The 18,646-nt window shown below is 35.1% G+C and overlaps 1 protein-coding gene across 2 annotated transcripts; it reads right to left on the reverse strand.

The window, feature by feature from the left end:
* Positions 1-12,233: 12,233 nt before the first annotated feature.
* On the reverse strand, positions 12,234-18,646 carry LOC133034755 (ubiquitin-like domain-containing CTD phosphatase). Of its 2 annotated transcripts, XR_009686122.1 has the most exons (7): positions 18,245-18,646; positions 17,985-18,129; positions 17,786-17,900; positions 17,608-17,671; positions 14,808-14,973; positions 14,231-14,529; positions 12,234-12,535 (listed from the first exon to the last, which is right to left on the reverse strand). XR_009686122.1 is itself a non-coding variant. In XM_061110123.1 (6 exons), exons 1-6 carry the CDS (start codon positions 18,499-18,501, stop codon positions 14,284-14,286), a joined length of 993 nt encoding a protein of 330 aa, XP_060966106.1. In that variant the 5' UTR covers positions 18,502-18,646; the 3' UTR covers positions 13,845-14,283. The 2 variants fall into 2 exon arrangements, 1 of the variants encoding a protein (XP_060966106.1); XM_061110123.1 differs by lacking the exon at positions 12,234-12,535 and having other exon boundaries at positions 13,845-14,529.

The following is an 18,646-nucleotide window of genomic DNA, read 5'->3' on the forward strand; positions in this document are numbered from 1 at the left end:
TATGATGGTGTTTTGTCTCAGTAAAATCTTGTTATAGATTTCCTAAATATTATTGTGTTATCGTGGTGTTTCTAAAAAGACTATTATCACCAAATTTTATAGCTAATATCTCAATAGTATTATATCATAATTTTTAATGAAAATTACACCTGCATCTTAATTATAGACATTTCATACTATTTTTATTCATAACACAGGCCAAATTAGAAGAAAAGCAAAACGATAAAAGTAGACATTTCAAATGTATTCAAAGCGTGTTGGCTGGTATCCTTTTTTGAACCATTCATCTTGTAAGATTTCAGAAATTGTTATTCTCTGCCCCAAAAAAAGAAACAAAGAATAGTATCAATTAACAAAAAGCAACCAAATTTCATCATCAAAGTATAAGTGGGCAGGGTTGTGTATGAAAACCAAGGTAGACATCCAAATTCAGCCTTGCAAATCTAATTTTGATAAAGTAGAATACATTAGTGTGTGTGTGTGTGTGTCATGTACGTAAGTGACAATGCCATCATATGTGTGTGTGTGTGTAATTAACAGAAGAAGAAAATATAGTTACCTTTTTGTACAAAGGCATGAGATTTGGCTCATTAAAAGGCAGGTAACCATCCATGAGGACAAAGAAAATAACCCCACAAGACCAAACACCACACGATGTGCCATCATAACCTTTACTAGTGAGCACTTGTCATAAAAATACTATACATGAGTAATGCATATACAGTGCAATATACAACACATGATTGTCAATTGCATTATTATTTTAAGATAGTAAAATCTTGTATTAATATACTATGTGATTAAAAAATTAAATACCACAGAGAAAAACATCTAGCAAACACAAAATTGTTATACATATATTATTCACAAAATGTGACTAGATGACATGCATAATGCTTTTGACACATGTCATGAAAATATGTGAAGGAAACTGTGCCAGATTTGGGTGCCAAACCTCAGCTAGGATTAGGCTTCGGCTGGGCACAAGGACGAAAAAATGGTCTCAATGAATAGATGGCGTTTTTCTTTCATCAAAAAGACAAAACTAAGTTGGTGTAACACCCCCATTTCACCTGTGTAGTCCTGTACCAACACAATATACACGGGTACGCTACTTTGGCTATTTTTTGGAATGATGACTGGCCCTACAAACCAACATGTATCTTTTAAACGTGTTTGGTCCTCACTCGCACACTTCCTGGTTAGTTAACATACTAGGAGGTCACCTATCCTGAAATTGTTCTAAGTCGAGCACACTTAACTTTGGATTTCTTAAGTGATGGGCTACGAAAAAGAATATGCATCTTGTTGATATAGGTAGTACTCAACAATCCATTTTCGTCATCTTCAACTGTGTAGTCTTTTACCGACATAGTCTTAAAATCATAACACTTAACCTACCTCAGGTGATGTTGGATTGTGCAGCTTACCTGATCTTTTCCCTGACAGATCATGGGACTTAAACTATCACAGCTGGGCATTGGGCCCAATGCCTAGATTAACCCTATAGGCGCCCAAGTTGATGTTGTTGGTAATTTATAGTTTTGCAATAATCAATTAGAATCAAATAGTAATGTTTTCTTGAAAAGTTTACAACCAAGATAAAAGTTCAAGATTCACATTGAATTAGAATCTTGATTTTCAAGAAAGGATATCTTGAACCTAAAATTAGATTAAACAATATGGATCAAATTAATACAATGGAATGACGTGATAATGTGTATCAAAACAGTAGGAGATGCAAAGTATGAACATAACTAAAGAGGGTAAAAACACAAAGATTAGGGTTAAAGAGATATAACCCAAATTAGTAACTAGAGGCTTGACACATTTGATAAATGTTGTCCAAAATCTTTATTCCTAAGCCCCCATTTCATAAAGTTTCTTACACCTTCGATAATTATTATGTCATTTCCAAGGCATTGGTAAAATATACTAGTATCGGATATATGGAGTATACATTAGACTGGACCGATATTGAACTTGGTAAAGATATCATAAATTTACTGTTATATCTTTCTAAGTCAATATCACCAAGTTGATCTTAGATCAAAAGATCTTAATCCTAATATGGTTAGGTCCAATCTCAAGTGTGTTATTTATGTTCTTAGAGTTGTTCGTTAAAGCTTACCAATTGGTTTGGGCCAATACTTACATCTTGGAAACATGATAGTACAATTGAGTGGGAGCACTAATCATAGATACGGAATTTATAGCTTCTATCTAGACATAGAACTGAAATGATGATTTCCTTCGAGCTTAGCTTAATAGAGATAAATGGAATAGCTCTTATTTCAGTAATTATATTAGTCTACTGAAATATTATTTATAGGAAGCTAAGTGTTTTAAGGATAAAATACGTTGAGGGGTAGAATGGTAAATTTATCCCTACTCGATGTAAATCATCTATTGAGGATCTTTGATTATTTGGAATATAACGATGGATAATTAATAGCGTATCTATATCTTGGAACATATAAAGCATTCTATATAATTAAGAGTACAATTCTGAACTTATAGTGGCGCAAGGAGGAATTAATAAGTTAGAGAATTTACTCGGTAAATTCTAGATCTACTTATTGGAAGCTTGATTATATAGGCTCATGGTCCCCACACTAGTTGAGATAATAATGCGTGTAGACTCAGTTATTTGGTTTTAATTAATTAATTATAATATTAAAATTAGACTATGTCTTATTTATGAATTTTCACTAAGCAAGGGCTTAATTGTGAAGAAAATATATTTTAGTGTTTATTTATTAATTAAAAAGACTTTGTACGGTCTAATTAATAAATAAGTTAAATAACAATTGTATTTGATAACTAATTTTAATTATTGAAGAATTAGTTTTGATATTTAAAGGATTGAAATTAGAAAATATTGCATTAGTGAAAGAAAAGATAAATTATTGAATAAAATGGCAAAATTGTAACTAGTGAGGCCCATTGTATGGCCGACCACTTAAGGAGTATTTTTAGCCTATTTTTATCTTTTTTTTTAATTCTACATAATTTAAATCTAACCCTAAGAGAAATCCTATATAAGGAATAAGATGACTCTCATTCTCATCCATCCATCTATAATAATTTAGTTTTCTAACTTTGTCAGACAACTAGAAATCGGGAGCCTCCTTCTACAGATTTCGAATTCTCCTTCTCTCTTTCTCTTCAGAAATTTTGAGCCCTTAGTGATAGAGTACATGTTCACTCATATCAAGTCAAGTACCAATCATAGTGTGGAAGATTGTAAAGAATTCAACACCTGAAGGAGATCCAGGCTCAGATCTTGTTATTACTCTACGATAGAAAGGAACAAGGGTTAGAGATCTGAGTGGAAGGAGACATATTATTCTATTGCCACCAATGTAAGGTTTTCTTAACTTTATATGTGTTTATTTTCATTGGTTTAGGAATTCATGTTTAGGGTGTTAAATTATAGATTATAATTAACATACATGTTAGTAATCTAGATCCTGGTAAAATAATTTCCAACAAGTTGTCCCTGTGTTAAAATGACTTGAAAAAGGTTTTTAGCGACTCACCAGGTGGTTGTTTCATGTTTGTCAATGATGAAGCTTCTGGTCTCATGGTTCTCGCAGCTTGAAATTGCTTTTTAAATTCTTGCAACAATTGTTCCCATGAGGTTATTGAATGTCGAGTAAACTTATCAAACCAACTCTTTATTACTCTAGTTAAGGAAGTAGGGAATAACATACATCACAAATTAAGTCCAACATTGTTAGCTCGCTTGATGGTGTTAAAATACTCAAGTGCCCAACAAAATTTGTAGTTCCACTGTACAGAGTGACTTGAGGATTTTTGAATCCTTTAGGGAAAATTGAGTTTGTTATATTTGAATGAAAGGGTTCAGGTTCCTCGTCGAAATCATAGCCGGGCAACTTCCCATACTCACCATGTTCATACTTTCTAAACTTTTCCTCCAATTGTGTGACCATCAATTGAATTCGGTCATCTAGAATTTGATTATTCCTCACACAAATAAGGTATGTTTCTATTTAAATGTTCACGAAGGTTTGGAACATTACAATTCATATGTTCTCGCAAATCGAATTGTCTCCGATTCAAATGTTCCCAAAAATCAAGTTCACATCATTGTTTGCGACGTCGCCCTCTCCTTGTATCATAATTGCTTACCGACCTCGTAGTCGAGACACTCTCAGTTTGATAACTTTGAAAATCATTAATACTGGTCTGCTCATCTCTGTTATTGTCTCAGGTATTATGTCTTTCATGTTAGGAAGCTTCTCGTGTTTGGGATCACGAGGATTGACTTCGTGTTTGGCTTCTTGATTCATTGGCAATAGTGTTTGATTTTGTCCTTTAGGAATGGGCTTCTCGCTTGGGTTGGCATCGTTAATACAAGTTTGACATGTGATTCCTTCCAAGGAAGGTACATCTGACCCCTAGCAGTCCTTTGTGGACCTCACGGTGGTCTAGAATGATTTTCTGGTCGAGCAACATTTTATTTTGGTGGAGGCCCCTCATTCTTGCAAGAGGTTTTTGGTGCTTCTGGTCGCAATTTCTTGGCATTCGTATTTTTGTGATTTTGATGAATTTCCCTGGTATTTCTTGGGTGTTGCTTCTGGGGATTTGTAGGGTTTTCCTAATTGTTCTCTTCGACAAGGGAATCCATATTTCTCCTTGTCCTAGATCCACAAGGCCTCCCTTGTGGATTCCTTATAGGTGGATTCGTTTGTGGTGTGCCACCCTGAGCTGCCCTTGCCACTTCAACCTCACGTTCTATTTCCGCATTCCTTCAATTTGATTCAACCAATCTTTACTAAAGTTGTCAATTTTATAGTTTTACAAGCAGAACGTAATGAGTTGGGTCATAGGCTCCAGGATCTCTTCTCCCTAGAATTTCCGCTTCATTTTCATTTCTTTCAAAGTTCCATTGAGTTGGACTTCTTCCGACATCCTGGTCTTCTGGGGGGTTCCCTTCGGGCTCTTTTCTACGGCGATGCATCGTCTATTCTATTTCGACATTGTTATTCTGTGAATTATTTTCCATGACAAGAAAATATTCAGTAAACTTTCCTAGGGGAGATGGGTTTTTTAAAGTTTAAATTTCAAGAAGCTTTCAATGAAAGCACCAAATTGTTAACTCATAATTTCTTTAATATTAATGAGACTCTTGATAATTAATGATCTGTAATAGATATTATAAGAAAATTAATAATATATCTATAAAGAAACAAACTTTTACGTGGTTTTGTAGTTAAAATCTACATACTCCATGAGTCCCTCTTAATTCTAAGTTTTATGATTAAAAGATATAACTTAGCATCAATTCTCTCAATCGGGAAAGAACTCGACATCTCCTTTACAATGACTTTTGCCACTATTTATAGGAACTTAGCCTGACAGTTATTCTTTCTAATCTTATCTATATGATGGTTCATGAAATGTGGACATTCCCCATGTTTCATGTTATTTTATCTTCAAACGGTTATTTACCAAACTGTCTTTCAGTTCAATATTTATCCTCGCAAATAACATATGAATCAACATTCACCGTTAGGATGCTTCTTGCTGATTAATTGAACATTCTTCTTGAAATAATTTATCCTAAATGACATATTGGATAATTGTTGTATGACCCCTTCAGGCAAAATTCTTCAAATTGTATTTCTTGTGTTTCTCGTGATAAAAGCATTCGATCTTACAACCAGCTAAAACTTTTTCTTCTCGCTAAACTTTATTTTATTTGTACAGTATTTTTCGATGAGACTATATTATATGTCTTTAGTCTTGATTGCATACTATTTAATGACCAATACATTTAACTTTTATGGTACAGGGCAAGACTCTAAATTCTATATCATATGAGTATTATTTGAAACACATTAAACGCCATATTATTTCTCCTTAATATGCGAGTCTATTAAATTTTAATTGCTTGTACACGTGTCATGATTATATTCACGGCTCAAAATATGAATTTAACATGATTACAACAAACATAAGCAACCGTAATACTATGTCCTAATAGTAATAACTCCTAAGATTTCTTCTTTTTTTTTCTTTCCTTTTCTTTTGTAAGGTAATAACTCAGATTTGTTTTGGCATAAACGCCAACTATCTTCCTTAAAATCTTACCATAAGCATCACAAATTTACATTTTAATTTTGCAATAATAAGGGTTAATTTAATAATTTTTTAAAAATAATTCAAAAAAGAGTGTCTGCCCATGTTCATGCTCTGTGGCAGTTTTTTAGTTTTTTACAGTTATTTTCGATCACCACTTCCCCTTTTCTCTATTCTCCACTACTAATTACCACCGTGTAATTCTGATATTACACACCAGTATTTAGTAACTGGTTCTCTGCATTTGTTGTTTCAATCCTTGTTTTACATCAGTTACCTTTTCTACTCATCAATGAATCCACTCCTACACAAGATGAAACCCACAATGACATTAACCGAAATGAAAGCACTATTTTGGCCATCACTGATGATGGTATTGATACTGAAGTAACACAGGAGTTTATTCTGATCGCTCGTGTTCTTACAAGTAAAAAAGTGTGGTTAACTACTCTTCAACGACAGATGGTGGAAATTTGGGATGGAAGGTTCAAAGTTAATATTAAAGAACATCACTCTGATTTGTTCTTGCTTTGTTTCGGATGTGAAGGAGATCGAATTCGGGCATTAGAAAAGGAGTCGTGGCACTTCCAAAACCACCACATTGTCCTTCTTGATCCAACTTTGCATCAAAATGTGACTCCTGAAATCATGGCTCATTCTCCTTTTTGGGTGCAAGCCTATAGACTACCATTCTTGAGTAAGTCTAGATCTTTGGCTAAATCGTTGGCCTCAATTCTGGGAGAATTTTTGGATGTCCATGATGATTCTTTCAACGAAGGTTGGGGGCCTTTTTTACGTTTTTGGGTCAAAATTGACATAACGAAACCACTCTTGAGGGGTTAGATGATTACTCTTCCTAAGATTAAGGATGAGTTTTGGATTGAGTTTCGATATGAGCGTTTACCAGACTATTGTATGGAGTGTGGGCTAATTGGGCATCTTTCAAAAGTGTCCTGTTTTTCTTGAGAAGTTGGATAATGGAGTGGAACCTGAACTACCATATGGACCAGAATCGAAAGGATCAAGATTACCTACTTCTTCCTATATGATCGCTATCGTACTAATTTTCCAAAGGGTAATGCATGGCCTTTACTCACTCATTTGGCAAGAACTTCATTGACTGCAACTCTTCCCAAACTACGCTCTACTCCTCAACCGCAACCAAGATCTTTACTGTTGGGTGAATCTTCAAATTCTACTACAGCAACACAAGTTAATTACCCATCACACAATGTTCCACCCGTTAATGTGGTGTCGACTGACACTACCACTAACTTTCATGTTACTCAACCTCTGATTGCACCATTGTTCACACCACTTTTTCTTAACAACATATCCTTCAGTAAATCTCCAGATTGTTCCTTTAATGCTTCAACCATTTCCCCTGCCATTGATTATCACTCAAAAAATAAAGGAAAAATTGTTCTTACTTCCAGTAGCAGCTCGAATTCTCTTGCTATGCTTGATGTTTGCACACCATATTTAGCGAAAGACGCCATTGTTCATTCAGGCAATTGCTCTTCCAGTGTTTTTGCATTATACCCCCTTTAACAAACACGATCCATGGCAAAACACTACCCCTACAACCATTAACTGCTATTGCTGTCACCACTACAGTAGTCTCAACTATTTCTCCTGCTACTTTGCACACTACTATGACGACACTCAAAGGCCAAGAGAATGCTCAACCCAACCGTACTTTCAAAAGACAATTTGACACTAATTCAATGAGACAAACTCTCAAAAGATGTCGAGCCAACCAATCTGAAATGGTTTCTTCCTTGTCAGAAGAAACTGGTCCAACTCAGTTCGTTTCTACTGCTGGTGTAGATTCAACTGATGCTCAAGACAACTTTGCGGTGATTGCTTAGCAATCTTGCGATTCGCCATGAAAATCATCAGTTGGAATGCACGGGGTTTGGGGAACCCGGGTGCATTCCGTCGTCTATGTTTGCTTGTTAAAGAGCAAACACCTCATGTTTTGTTTCTTATGGAGACAAAGGTTACTGTTAATTCTCTTACTCGCTTTAAACAGTCTTTGAATTTCAATAATGGTTTAGAGGTTCCTAGGACGGGTTTGAAGGGTGGAATCATGTTGTTATGGAAGGATATTGTGGATGTAACTCTTCTTTCAATGAATATAAATTATTTTGACTGTTATTTATTCTGTAATGATGGACCCTGATGGCACTTATCTCTTGTATATGGCTTTCCGGAAACTAAAAATAAAAAGCACACTTGGACTCTTATAAAATATTTACATGATGTCTCTCCACTTGATCCATGGATGGTGCTAGGTGATCTTAATGAAATTTTCTCACACACTCACAAAAATGGGGGACCTTTGACACAAGATAACCACATGACAGCTTTTCGAACTACTTTGGATCAGTGTTGCTTGAAGGAATTGCCTTTTTTTGGTGATGATTTTACTTGGTCTAGAAGTAGAAAAAACCCTGCTGCTCTTAAAGAAAGAATAGACTGGTGTTTTGTGAATACCGTTTGGATGGACTCTCTAATTCAGCCAACAGTTACTCATCTCGATCACTATGGTTCTGACCATAGAGCAATTTATGTAGAGCTTAACTTCTCTAACCAGCTGGAAATTGAAAAAAGAAGATCAAGGTTTCGGTTTGAAAGGATTTGGTTAAATGATGCAGAAAGCTTGGTTATAATATCTACAAACTTGAATAAAAACCATCAAGAAAATGAGGACATCTTCACTCAATTAGTTGATAGCATACAATGTTGCGCAACCAACTTGCAGCAATGGCATATTGGCAAATTCGGGCACATGAAACAAGATATTAAGGAGGCTCAATCCAGAGTTCAACAATTGAATAATTGTGTTACACCAGATTCTGAATTTTCACAGAATGTGCAATCGGCTGAAGCTATTTTGGATGAGCTTTTGGCCAATGAAGAGCAATATTGGCAGCAACGATCTAGGGTGGAATGGCTCAAATCTGGGGATCGTAACACCAAATTCTTTCATGCCAAAGATTCGTCTCGAAAATCCAACAATCGCATCAACAAATTGCATAATGATAATGGACAATATGTCTATTCTCGTGATGAAATAGCCACTGTTATAACACAATATTTTGCTACTCTTTTCAAAGCCTCGGATGAAGACCATTGGGCACTATCTCATGTTCTATCAAAAATTCCAACCACAATAACTGATGCTCACGATGATTTTCTTTTACAAGAATTCACTAAGGAAGATGTCATTACAGCTTTGAAAACAATGGGAGCTGACAAAAGTTGTGGTATTAATGGTATGTCTGCAATGTTCTATCATCACAATTGGGATACCGCTGGTCCTCTGGTTACTAAAGTTGTTTTGAATGTCTTAAATTATGGTGGAAACCCAGCTGGGTTCAACAAGCCTCTCATCTCTCTCATCCTAAAAGTGAAGAAGCCTAAGACAATGAAAGACTTCAGACCAATAAGTCTTTGCAATGTTGTTTATAAATTAATTTCAAAGATGTTGGTTCTTCGATTAAAACATGTTCTTCCTCATGTTATCTCCGAGACTCAGAGTGCTTTTCTCCCAAATCGACTGATTACGGACAATGTCTTAGTTGCCTTTGAGATGGTTCATAGTTTGAAGAATAGAAAGAGAGGTACTAAGGGATATGCTGCTCTAAAACTCGACATGAGTAATGCATTCGATCGTTTGGAATGTTCATACTTGGCTGCTGTGATGGGAAAAATGGGGTTCAACATTTGATGGATTTCTCTCATTATGACTTGTCTACACACAACTTCATTTTCATTCCTTGTTAATGGTGAAGTTAAAGATTCAGTTATACCTGAACGTTGACTCCATCAGGGCGAGCCTTTGTCTCCATACTTATTTTTAGTTTGCTCGAAATGTCTTTCACGACTTTTGTAATATGAGGAGGCTATTGGAAGGCTCCAAGGTCTGTCTATTTCTCGAAATGCACCATCCATCACTCACCTATTCTTTGCTGATGATAGTTTACTCTTTTTGCCGAGCTAATGATCGATCTTGTGGTGCTATTAAAAGAGCATTGGACATTTATCATCAAGCTTCTGGACAACTTCTAAATGAAGATAAGTCGGTAATGTCTTTTTCACCAAATACACCAGCTGCCATGAAGAGTTCCTTTAGCCAAATATTGTATGCCAGTTAATGAGTGTCATGAAAAATATTTAGGCCTACCCGCATATTCTGAGCATGATAAAAAGCATCATTTTGCTGATATTAAAGAAAGGATTTGGAAACTTTTACATGCTTGGCATGACAAATTGTTCTCAATTGGAGGAAAAGAAATTCTCTTGAAAGCGGTGGTCCAATCAATTCCCACTTATGCTATGAGTTGTTTTAAACTTTCGAAGAGCTTCTGTAATCAGTTGGATACAATGATGGCACAATTCTGGTGGGGTTCAACAGAGGACAAGAAACAGACTCATTGGAAAAAGTGGAAATTTCTTTGCAAAATAAAAATGGAAGGGGGTTTGGGTTTTTGTTCCTATGTCCATTTTAACCAAGCGTTGCTGGCTAAACAAGCTTGGCAGATCTTTCTTAATCCAAATTCTTTGCTGTCACGTATTCTGAAAGCGGGATATTTTTTGAATGATGATTTTGTGCCAGCCAATAAGGGTAATAATTCATCACTAACATGGCAAGGTATTTGTTGGGGGCGTGGGTTGCTTGTTAAAGGATTGAGGATGAATGTGGGAAATGGAAGGCGAATTCTTTGTTGTTCTGATCCTTGGATTCCAGGACATTCGATCTTCACACCAGCATACTATACTGGTTTACCACTCAACAAAGTTGTTGATTATATTTCCAGTGATCATGAATGGAACTTACAATCACTTCAAAGGGACTTTTCTGCTGTTGATATTGACAATATTCTCACAATCCCATATTCTAATTCTGCTCCAGATGATTATTGGGTGTGGAATTACACTATACATGGGAAATATACGGTTCAATCAAGATATCACTTTGCTTGCTCTTTGGAGAATCAAGATCACTCTTCCACTTCGGATTCAACATCATCCTGGTGGAGTGATTTTTGGGGGTTATATTCCTTCAAAAGTGAAGATTTTCGGCTGGAAAGTCATTCAGAATTCACTCCCTTTTGCTTGTGCCTTATATCAGCGAAAAATAATCACATCAGCAGCATGTAGTTTGTGCTCCAATGCTTGGGAATCAGTGAGACATGCCTTGTTTAGTTGTAAACATGCGAAGGCAGTTTGGCGTTCTTCTGGTTACACTTTTGATTTTCAGGCTGCAAGTAGGATGAAAGATGGAGATTTTATCATGTACCTATCAAAAATATACACCAAATCTGATATGGAAAAGATACTATGCACTATGTGGTCCATTTGGTTTGACAGAAACAACATTCTACATGATAAATTGGCTCAAAAACCAGCTGCTATTTATGCTAAATCCATTGCTTATCTTGGCAATTTCCAGCAGGTCTAATCTACGACAGCAGCCCGCAATTCGAATTCATCAGTAGCACCTCATCAACCTTGGCAAGCTCCTCCCCTTTCTCGATTGAAAATGAATGTGGATGCAGCAGTTTCTTCATCCTGCAATAAATCGGGATTTGGAGCCATAATAAGGGACTCAATTGGACATGTCATAGCTGCACTCTCCGAACCGATGGCTGGGAACTACAAAGCTCATGAAATGGAGGCTAAGGCTCCCTACCATAGTCTAAAATAGGCTAATAACATGCATCTTCAAATAGATATGGTGGAATCGGATTCGTTGATGGTGGTTACTGCTCTTAATGGTTTACCATCTAGAAATTCAGACTTCAATGATCTTATTTTAAATGTTAAAAATCAATTATCCTTTTTCCCTAATGTTTGTGTATCTCATGTTCGAAAAGATGCAAACCAAGCTGCTCATGGCTTGGCTAAACAAGCGTTAGCGTTGGATAATGATTGTATGTGGTATGAGAATATTCCCCCTACCATTTTCTCTGTTGTTGTACATGACTCTTTAAATTTATAATAACAAACTTTTTCTCCAAAAAAAAAAAATAATAATAATTTTTAAAAATATACATATATATACATTTATTAAATTTCAAACTTTTTCACTATCACTAATCATAAAAACTTTGAAATGCACTACCAAACCCGAAATCATCATAGCTGCTAAGTATATTGTATCACAACCAGAGAACATATTTAATAAATGTATATATATATATATATATATATATATATATATTCATTTTGTATAATTTTTTAAGAGATACTTTTGGATTGAGTTTAATGTCATCGTCAGAAATCCTCCGAATAATTGAAGAGCTGCTCTTTACTATTCAAACACCTAAATCTCAACAGAATGGCAAATAAAAATTCACACCATATCATGGAGGACAAAACGGACGCTTCAACTTTGTCAGAAACAAAAGTTACATCCCTGAAACAACACAAAAAACAAACATTGTTATAAAAATATGTAGTACCTTGTAATTGTGTTCTTACAAAACAATAATAGGGATTGCCTCAAAATAAAGAGAAATACTAAAATGTACCAATAGTGTCTAACACCTTTCTACGTGTCAATATCGCTTTTAAGTATCGAGTCTCATATAGTTTAATGTAATAACTTTTAGAGAGTATCGCTAATTAATTGTAAAGTGACACGTCTAGAAGGTGTTAGGCACTATTGGTATCTAATAACAATGCTTCAAAATAAATCATAGGAGATATGAATCTAATAAGTTGTTCTAGAAACGTTTTTACCTCTTAAGTATTTGACAAGTAAAGAGTCACTTCTCAATGTTTTTCTTCGGTTTGTAGAAGTACCCCTAAAAATAGGTGTACCAATGCATCTCTTTCGTTTTTTCGATATTCAAATAGTTTAAATTTTAATTTTTTTATATGACAGTGTACATTGTAGTTATCTGAAATATTGCAAATCTTTGAAAAATTTAAAATAATTTAACTCGTCGAAAACAAATTTCCAATAGTCTATTGCATATGTACCTCTTTTATTTTCTACGCGTGCAGTTTGAATCCTACTTTTTGTATTTTAAATTATTCCAAATTTTTTAAAACTTTGGAGAATGTCTTAAATAACTACAATATATTATATATAAAAAATTGAAATTATAACTACTTCAAGAATTAAGATCTACTATTAAAAGATGGTATCCCATAATGTATTAAACCAATCTAATTGTGACACATCAATTAATTTGAGTACTTTAAGGAAAAAAAAACTTATCTACATGGTTAATGGAGTCTAAGAAAAGTAATTAGTTGAGTTGGCAAATTTAGATTGATTTAATACATTATGGGACACCAATTTTTAACAGATGATCTTAATTCCTATTTCAAATATCAAAAACACAAGGTAACGTTTGGTTAAGAAGAATGAAAACATAATTATAGGAATGAGAATGGGAATAGAAATGGAATAGAATGGTCTTTCCTTCCGTTTCAAAATGGAATAGTCATTCCACTAAAATGGTAGAAAAATCATTCCATTGAAATGACATTTTAGTACTTTAATATGCAACCAAACAAAAAAATGAAATAAAATTATTTCATTTCCATTCCATTCTGCTTCATTATCTCTAACCAAACGCCACCTAAAGAGTTTCCCCTAAAAGCACTCATTATTATTTATTTATATTATTAAAAAATTTGGATATTTATACTAATTAGTATTTTCAATTATTCAATCAAGCAAATCAATATAATTGGCAGTGAAGTCTCCTCAATTTTTATATTTGTAGAAGAGAAATGTCTCTATGTTATATGGTCCTCATCCATGAGTGCTTGGTGTAACATGGTCGCACACGAAATATATTTGTAATACATGAGTGTACACACGAAATATTTACGCATGGAGTAACCACACAACATAAGTACACAATGTAAATTTATTTTCTCCTAAATCTATAGTTACTGTTAAACAATTAAGTGTCTTTCAAATATTATAAATTTATATATATATACATGTATGTATGTATGCATGTCTCGATACCTAATCGATTTCAGAAGTTCCTAGCAATATCATATGATTGCATGTATTGTCAAGGAAACAGAAACAATGAAAAACTAGGCAAATATGTAGTACAGTAGGGAAAAAGGCACTAAAATGTACCTCAAATAGTGGAGATGACCAACAAACTAGACTTCCAAAACTCTTAATCTCAATCAAGCATGCCTCCGTCTTTTCACACCGTCCTCGTTAAAATACTGCCATTTACTATGATCTAGGGTGCTCAAGTCATCAAGTTCGGCAATGGCAAGTAAATATTCGGTTAGTCGCACAAGTTCTTGATCACTCTCACGGCTTGAATGAGCCCTCTTGAATGGCTTGATTGTCAAGCCATTTTGAGGGTTCATCACGAAATTCCTTCTCAAGTCATCAAACATAATAGTATTTTTGGAGCTGTAGAACTGAAATAAAACAGCAGACAAAATAGTCAAATATGCAGTACAGGGGGTAGGGTAGCATACATAAACGAAAAATATCCATATATACGAGGCATTATAAATAAAACTGCATTATTTTACTTTGGCAGTTTAAATTTTCCATGTGTCATGGTCTCAACGAAACAAGTATCATATGCTTCTTCCTTCGTTCGAACCCTAAATGTTCACAATTTAGTTTTCCTATTGCTGTTGTCAACCTCCATTCCAGTGGAGGTTGGATGTAGATAAATAGACAAGCATACCTCTGGAAAATGAGCCCAAATCAAGCCTAGAGGCTTGCAATCGAAGATCCCACGAGAATCTGATTGGACTGTAATCATTGCTAAGTGGTCTAGAAGAGCAGTGATTTTGTAGTTAGGATTGTTGAGTACTCCAAGTTGTCCCATTTTCAATTCAACCCACTTCATGCTGCAAAATTAATACAAGTAAATTGTATGAATGAGATGTGTATACAATAACTTGGGGAGATGAGTTAACACTTGACTAAAATAATACCGTCGAAAACATCCATACAAGCTAACAACCAAAGGAATTGTATCTATCTTTTTCATTTCAAACTTGCCAACTAAATACTTAGATGAATCAATTAATTAAGAAGATAGACTCAACTTGTGGAACTACATAGATTTATGAGTATCTTCAAAAATCAGATCTACTGATATATTCACGAAAAAAAAAAAAAAAAACATGCTTTTTGCGTGTGCAAATCGAGTAAGGGTTATGTCGATTTAGAGTATCACCACTGTGCCCTTGCTATTCCAAGAAAGGGATAATATCTGTTATATTTCATTGTCTTGACTTCAATATTGTAACATATATCTTAATCTACTTTTTTTGTTCTTTCAAAAACAAAACAACTTGTATTAAAAGATTAAAAATATAATACAAACAAAAGTGAACGAGAACACCCATTAAAAATGATAAAACTGAAAAGGTTAGAGTTACAAAAAGTATTGTCATTCTCCGAATAAAGAATAGAAAGAAACCCCTTTAAACTCTTTTTCATATAAAGCCAAATAGCTACCCAATGTTGTATCTTGTCCTAAAGTCTTTCCTTTTTGTCTTCCAAATCTTCATACTTACTCTTATTATTTTTTTTCATCCCATAATCTAATATTATCTTCGTTTCTTACTTAAACCTCACCCGCCGTAGGAAATCATTATAAAGAGAAGCAATTATTTTCCAAGGGCATCCAAAGGATATTCTCTCACCCAAATTTGAGTCCGACCTGTTATCGTTTAGTCTATACTTGCTTTGATTATTCTGCGCCACATAATTCTTTTCCTTAGGAAACTTTCAGAACTACCTCATCAGAAGTGCCTTATTTATATCTTTAGAGTGCCGAATGTGCAGTCTTCCTTTGTTCTTGGGCCTACAAGCACTCTTCCAAGAGACTGCAAGCTTGCCACCAGCCGAGTCCCCACCTTCCCAAAAAGAAAATAATACCTCACCAACTACTCTAAAGTATCAACAACCGTCCTTGCGAAAAAAAAAAGTATCAACAACCGGCAATGGAGCAAAAACAAAAGATAGTAAGCTGGTAAAGTGGAAAGACTGATTGTATATGTCAATCTACCTTCACTAGACATGTCAGCAATCTTCCAACCATCTAAACAATTGGAAACTTCAGCCCCAACTAGATCTTAAAAACTCGAATTTCTAGGATTATCATCCAAAGGCATACCCAAGTATTCCAGCAGCCAATAATAGATCACACAACCTATCTTATCAGCTTCATTACTTAGCCACCCCTCTTCCACATTGAGATCCCAAACTCTGGCTCTTGCTTAAATTAATTTGTAGTCCTCAATACATAAAAATCTCTCAATACTCTAAGCAGATTTGGAACATTTTGTTCAGTGGATTCTAAGAAAAGTGAGTAATGTCCACTTTCTCTATCGACCATAAATCCTTGGACCTGAGACACTCCCTCAGCTTGTTCAACCATTCAACCCAACAAATCCACTGCTAGAATAAAAAGAAAGGGGGATAAAGGATCACCTGCCTTAATTTCCTACTACCATTGAACTTACCCTTTCCTAATACCATTGAACTTACCTCGAGCCTACCATTGATAACAGACATCCGCTTTTGTCCACTACCACCAAAACTTTCCAACACTTTTTGATTGTATCATAAAGTCTTCCAGGTTCCTCTCTAAAAAGTTGCAAGTCTTCTCAATATCAATTTTGAACACCACTCCTCCCTTCCGAGAATGACAACACTCCACTATTTTATTGGCCATTAAGATCACATCTGTCTTCCTGCTAAAAAATCTCCATCCTTGTGTTTCTACACCATATAATATAGGAATTATGTGGTTTTTAAGGATAGCACCTTGGAGATAACCTTATATGCTGAAGGATGCCATGCTGGTCTGAGCAAAAACAAAAACTAAAAGGACTCTCCTGTCTCCAAGAACTGCTAAAGCCTAAAGTGATTTATAAACGTTTAAAATTGCTTTTTCAATATCTTCTTCCCCCTTTATCTGCTTCCCTTTCATATTTGAACCACATGTTACTATTGTATCCTCTTTGCATGTAACAACTAATTTAACCAGAGAGTCTAATTCTCTCTGAGATACAAACTGAGCCTCCATTCATTGTAAAGGCTAAGATGAACACCCTGCGTTCAATATTAAGACTCCAATAACGATTCTAAAATTTTGATTAATCACGTTCGACAATGAAACTCACTCTTAGAAATGGAAAATCCAAGAAGGAGAAAGTCTTTGACAGAGATAATCCAATACTAAATTATATCTTAATCTTTTAGATGAGAAATGTCATCATTGCTATGTGTAGTATACTATGGTATAACTATAAGGGTAGATATAGAGTTAGCGTATCTATTCCAAGAAAGGGATAATGTCAGCTACATAACTTTGTCTTGACTTGGATAGTGTAGCAAATATCTTAATCATAAACATAGAATGTCAGCATTGCAAAGTGTTAGTGTACTGCCACTTTAGGCCATATAGAAGTAGAAAAACATATTTGAGACAATATCATAGGGAGGAAAAGGATGAGTGGATATCTGACCTGGTTGCAGACCATATCATGATATCATATTCCGCATAAGCAGCCGTAAGAAATTCATGAAGATCTAACAAGACACGTTAAACTTCACCATCAGACAAAGACCTTGACTTTATGGGAAAATGTCTCTTACACGATTGTATAAACTCAATAAATAGAAATTAAAAGTAAAATTACTTACAAGGACGCATAAGTTGAAGAGGGTTTTCAGCTGTAGACCGGTGATCAAATAGAGTATAATCAATATCCAAAACAAGCAATTTCTTCCCCTCACGGCATGGATTCCGAAGATCAATCTATATTCCATCAAAAAGTGTCGATCTGGTTACATTTATGTAATGTACATTTCAAAGAAATTATATAGATTTATGTAATACCACCTTGTACTGATCTACGCGCCTCCTCAATTTCTGCTTATTAACTTCGTTGTCTTTGATATCAACAGCTTCATCTTGGCCAAGCTCAAAGTCATCAACAATCTCCGGAGACTCGACTTGGTCCACTATGATTTCATCTTCCACAGTACTGAAAATGATTCATTTCACAATCAAATAAAACCCAGAATAGAAAATTGGATGAGTTAAATTGCCAAACACATTGTCTGCGTAAAATATAAGTAAAATGAAAAGAATGAGAGAACCCAATCATGGTCATCTTGAGAGAAGACTTGAGAGGGAGTTGAGAAAGTAAGACAGAGTCATCGGCGAGCTTTGAAGCGAGGAGTTTGGGGTAGAGAAGCTTCTGGCGTTTGGGTAAGACATTGGTGAGTTGGCTGATTCGGCGCTTTAACTCACTGACGGAATCGTCGGCGCAAAGTCGGACAGTGTACTCTTTACCGCTCCATTTCACAGTGAGAGTTATCTCCTCCTCTGTGATAGCCGATCCCTCTGCAGCCATTAAAGGGTAGTGGGGTGAGCTTGTTTCCTTACAGTCCAACCAAACTGATCACTGCTTCAATTGGGGTGGCAGCAGAAGGATGTGCGGCGGTAATGGAATGGAACGGATTCAATTGTGCTGAGACTAAAATGATACTTATTTTATT

The sequence above is a fragment of the Cannabis sativa genome, chromosome 2 (genome assembly GCF_029168945.1).
Source record: "Cannabis sativa cultivar Pink pepper isolate KNU-18-1 chromosome 2, ASM2916894v1, whole genome shotgun sequence".
Taxonomy (NCBI): domain Eukaryota; kingdom Viridiplantae; phylum Streptophyta; class Magnoliopsida; order Rosales; family Cannabaceae; genus Cannabis; species Cannabis sativa.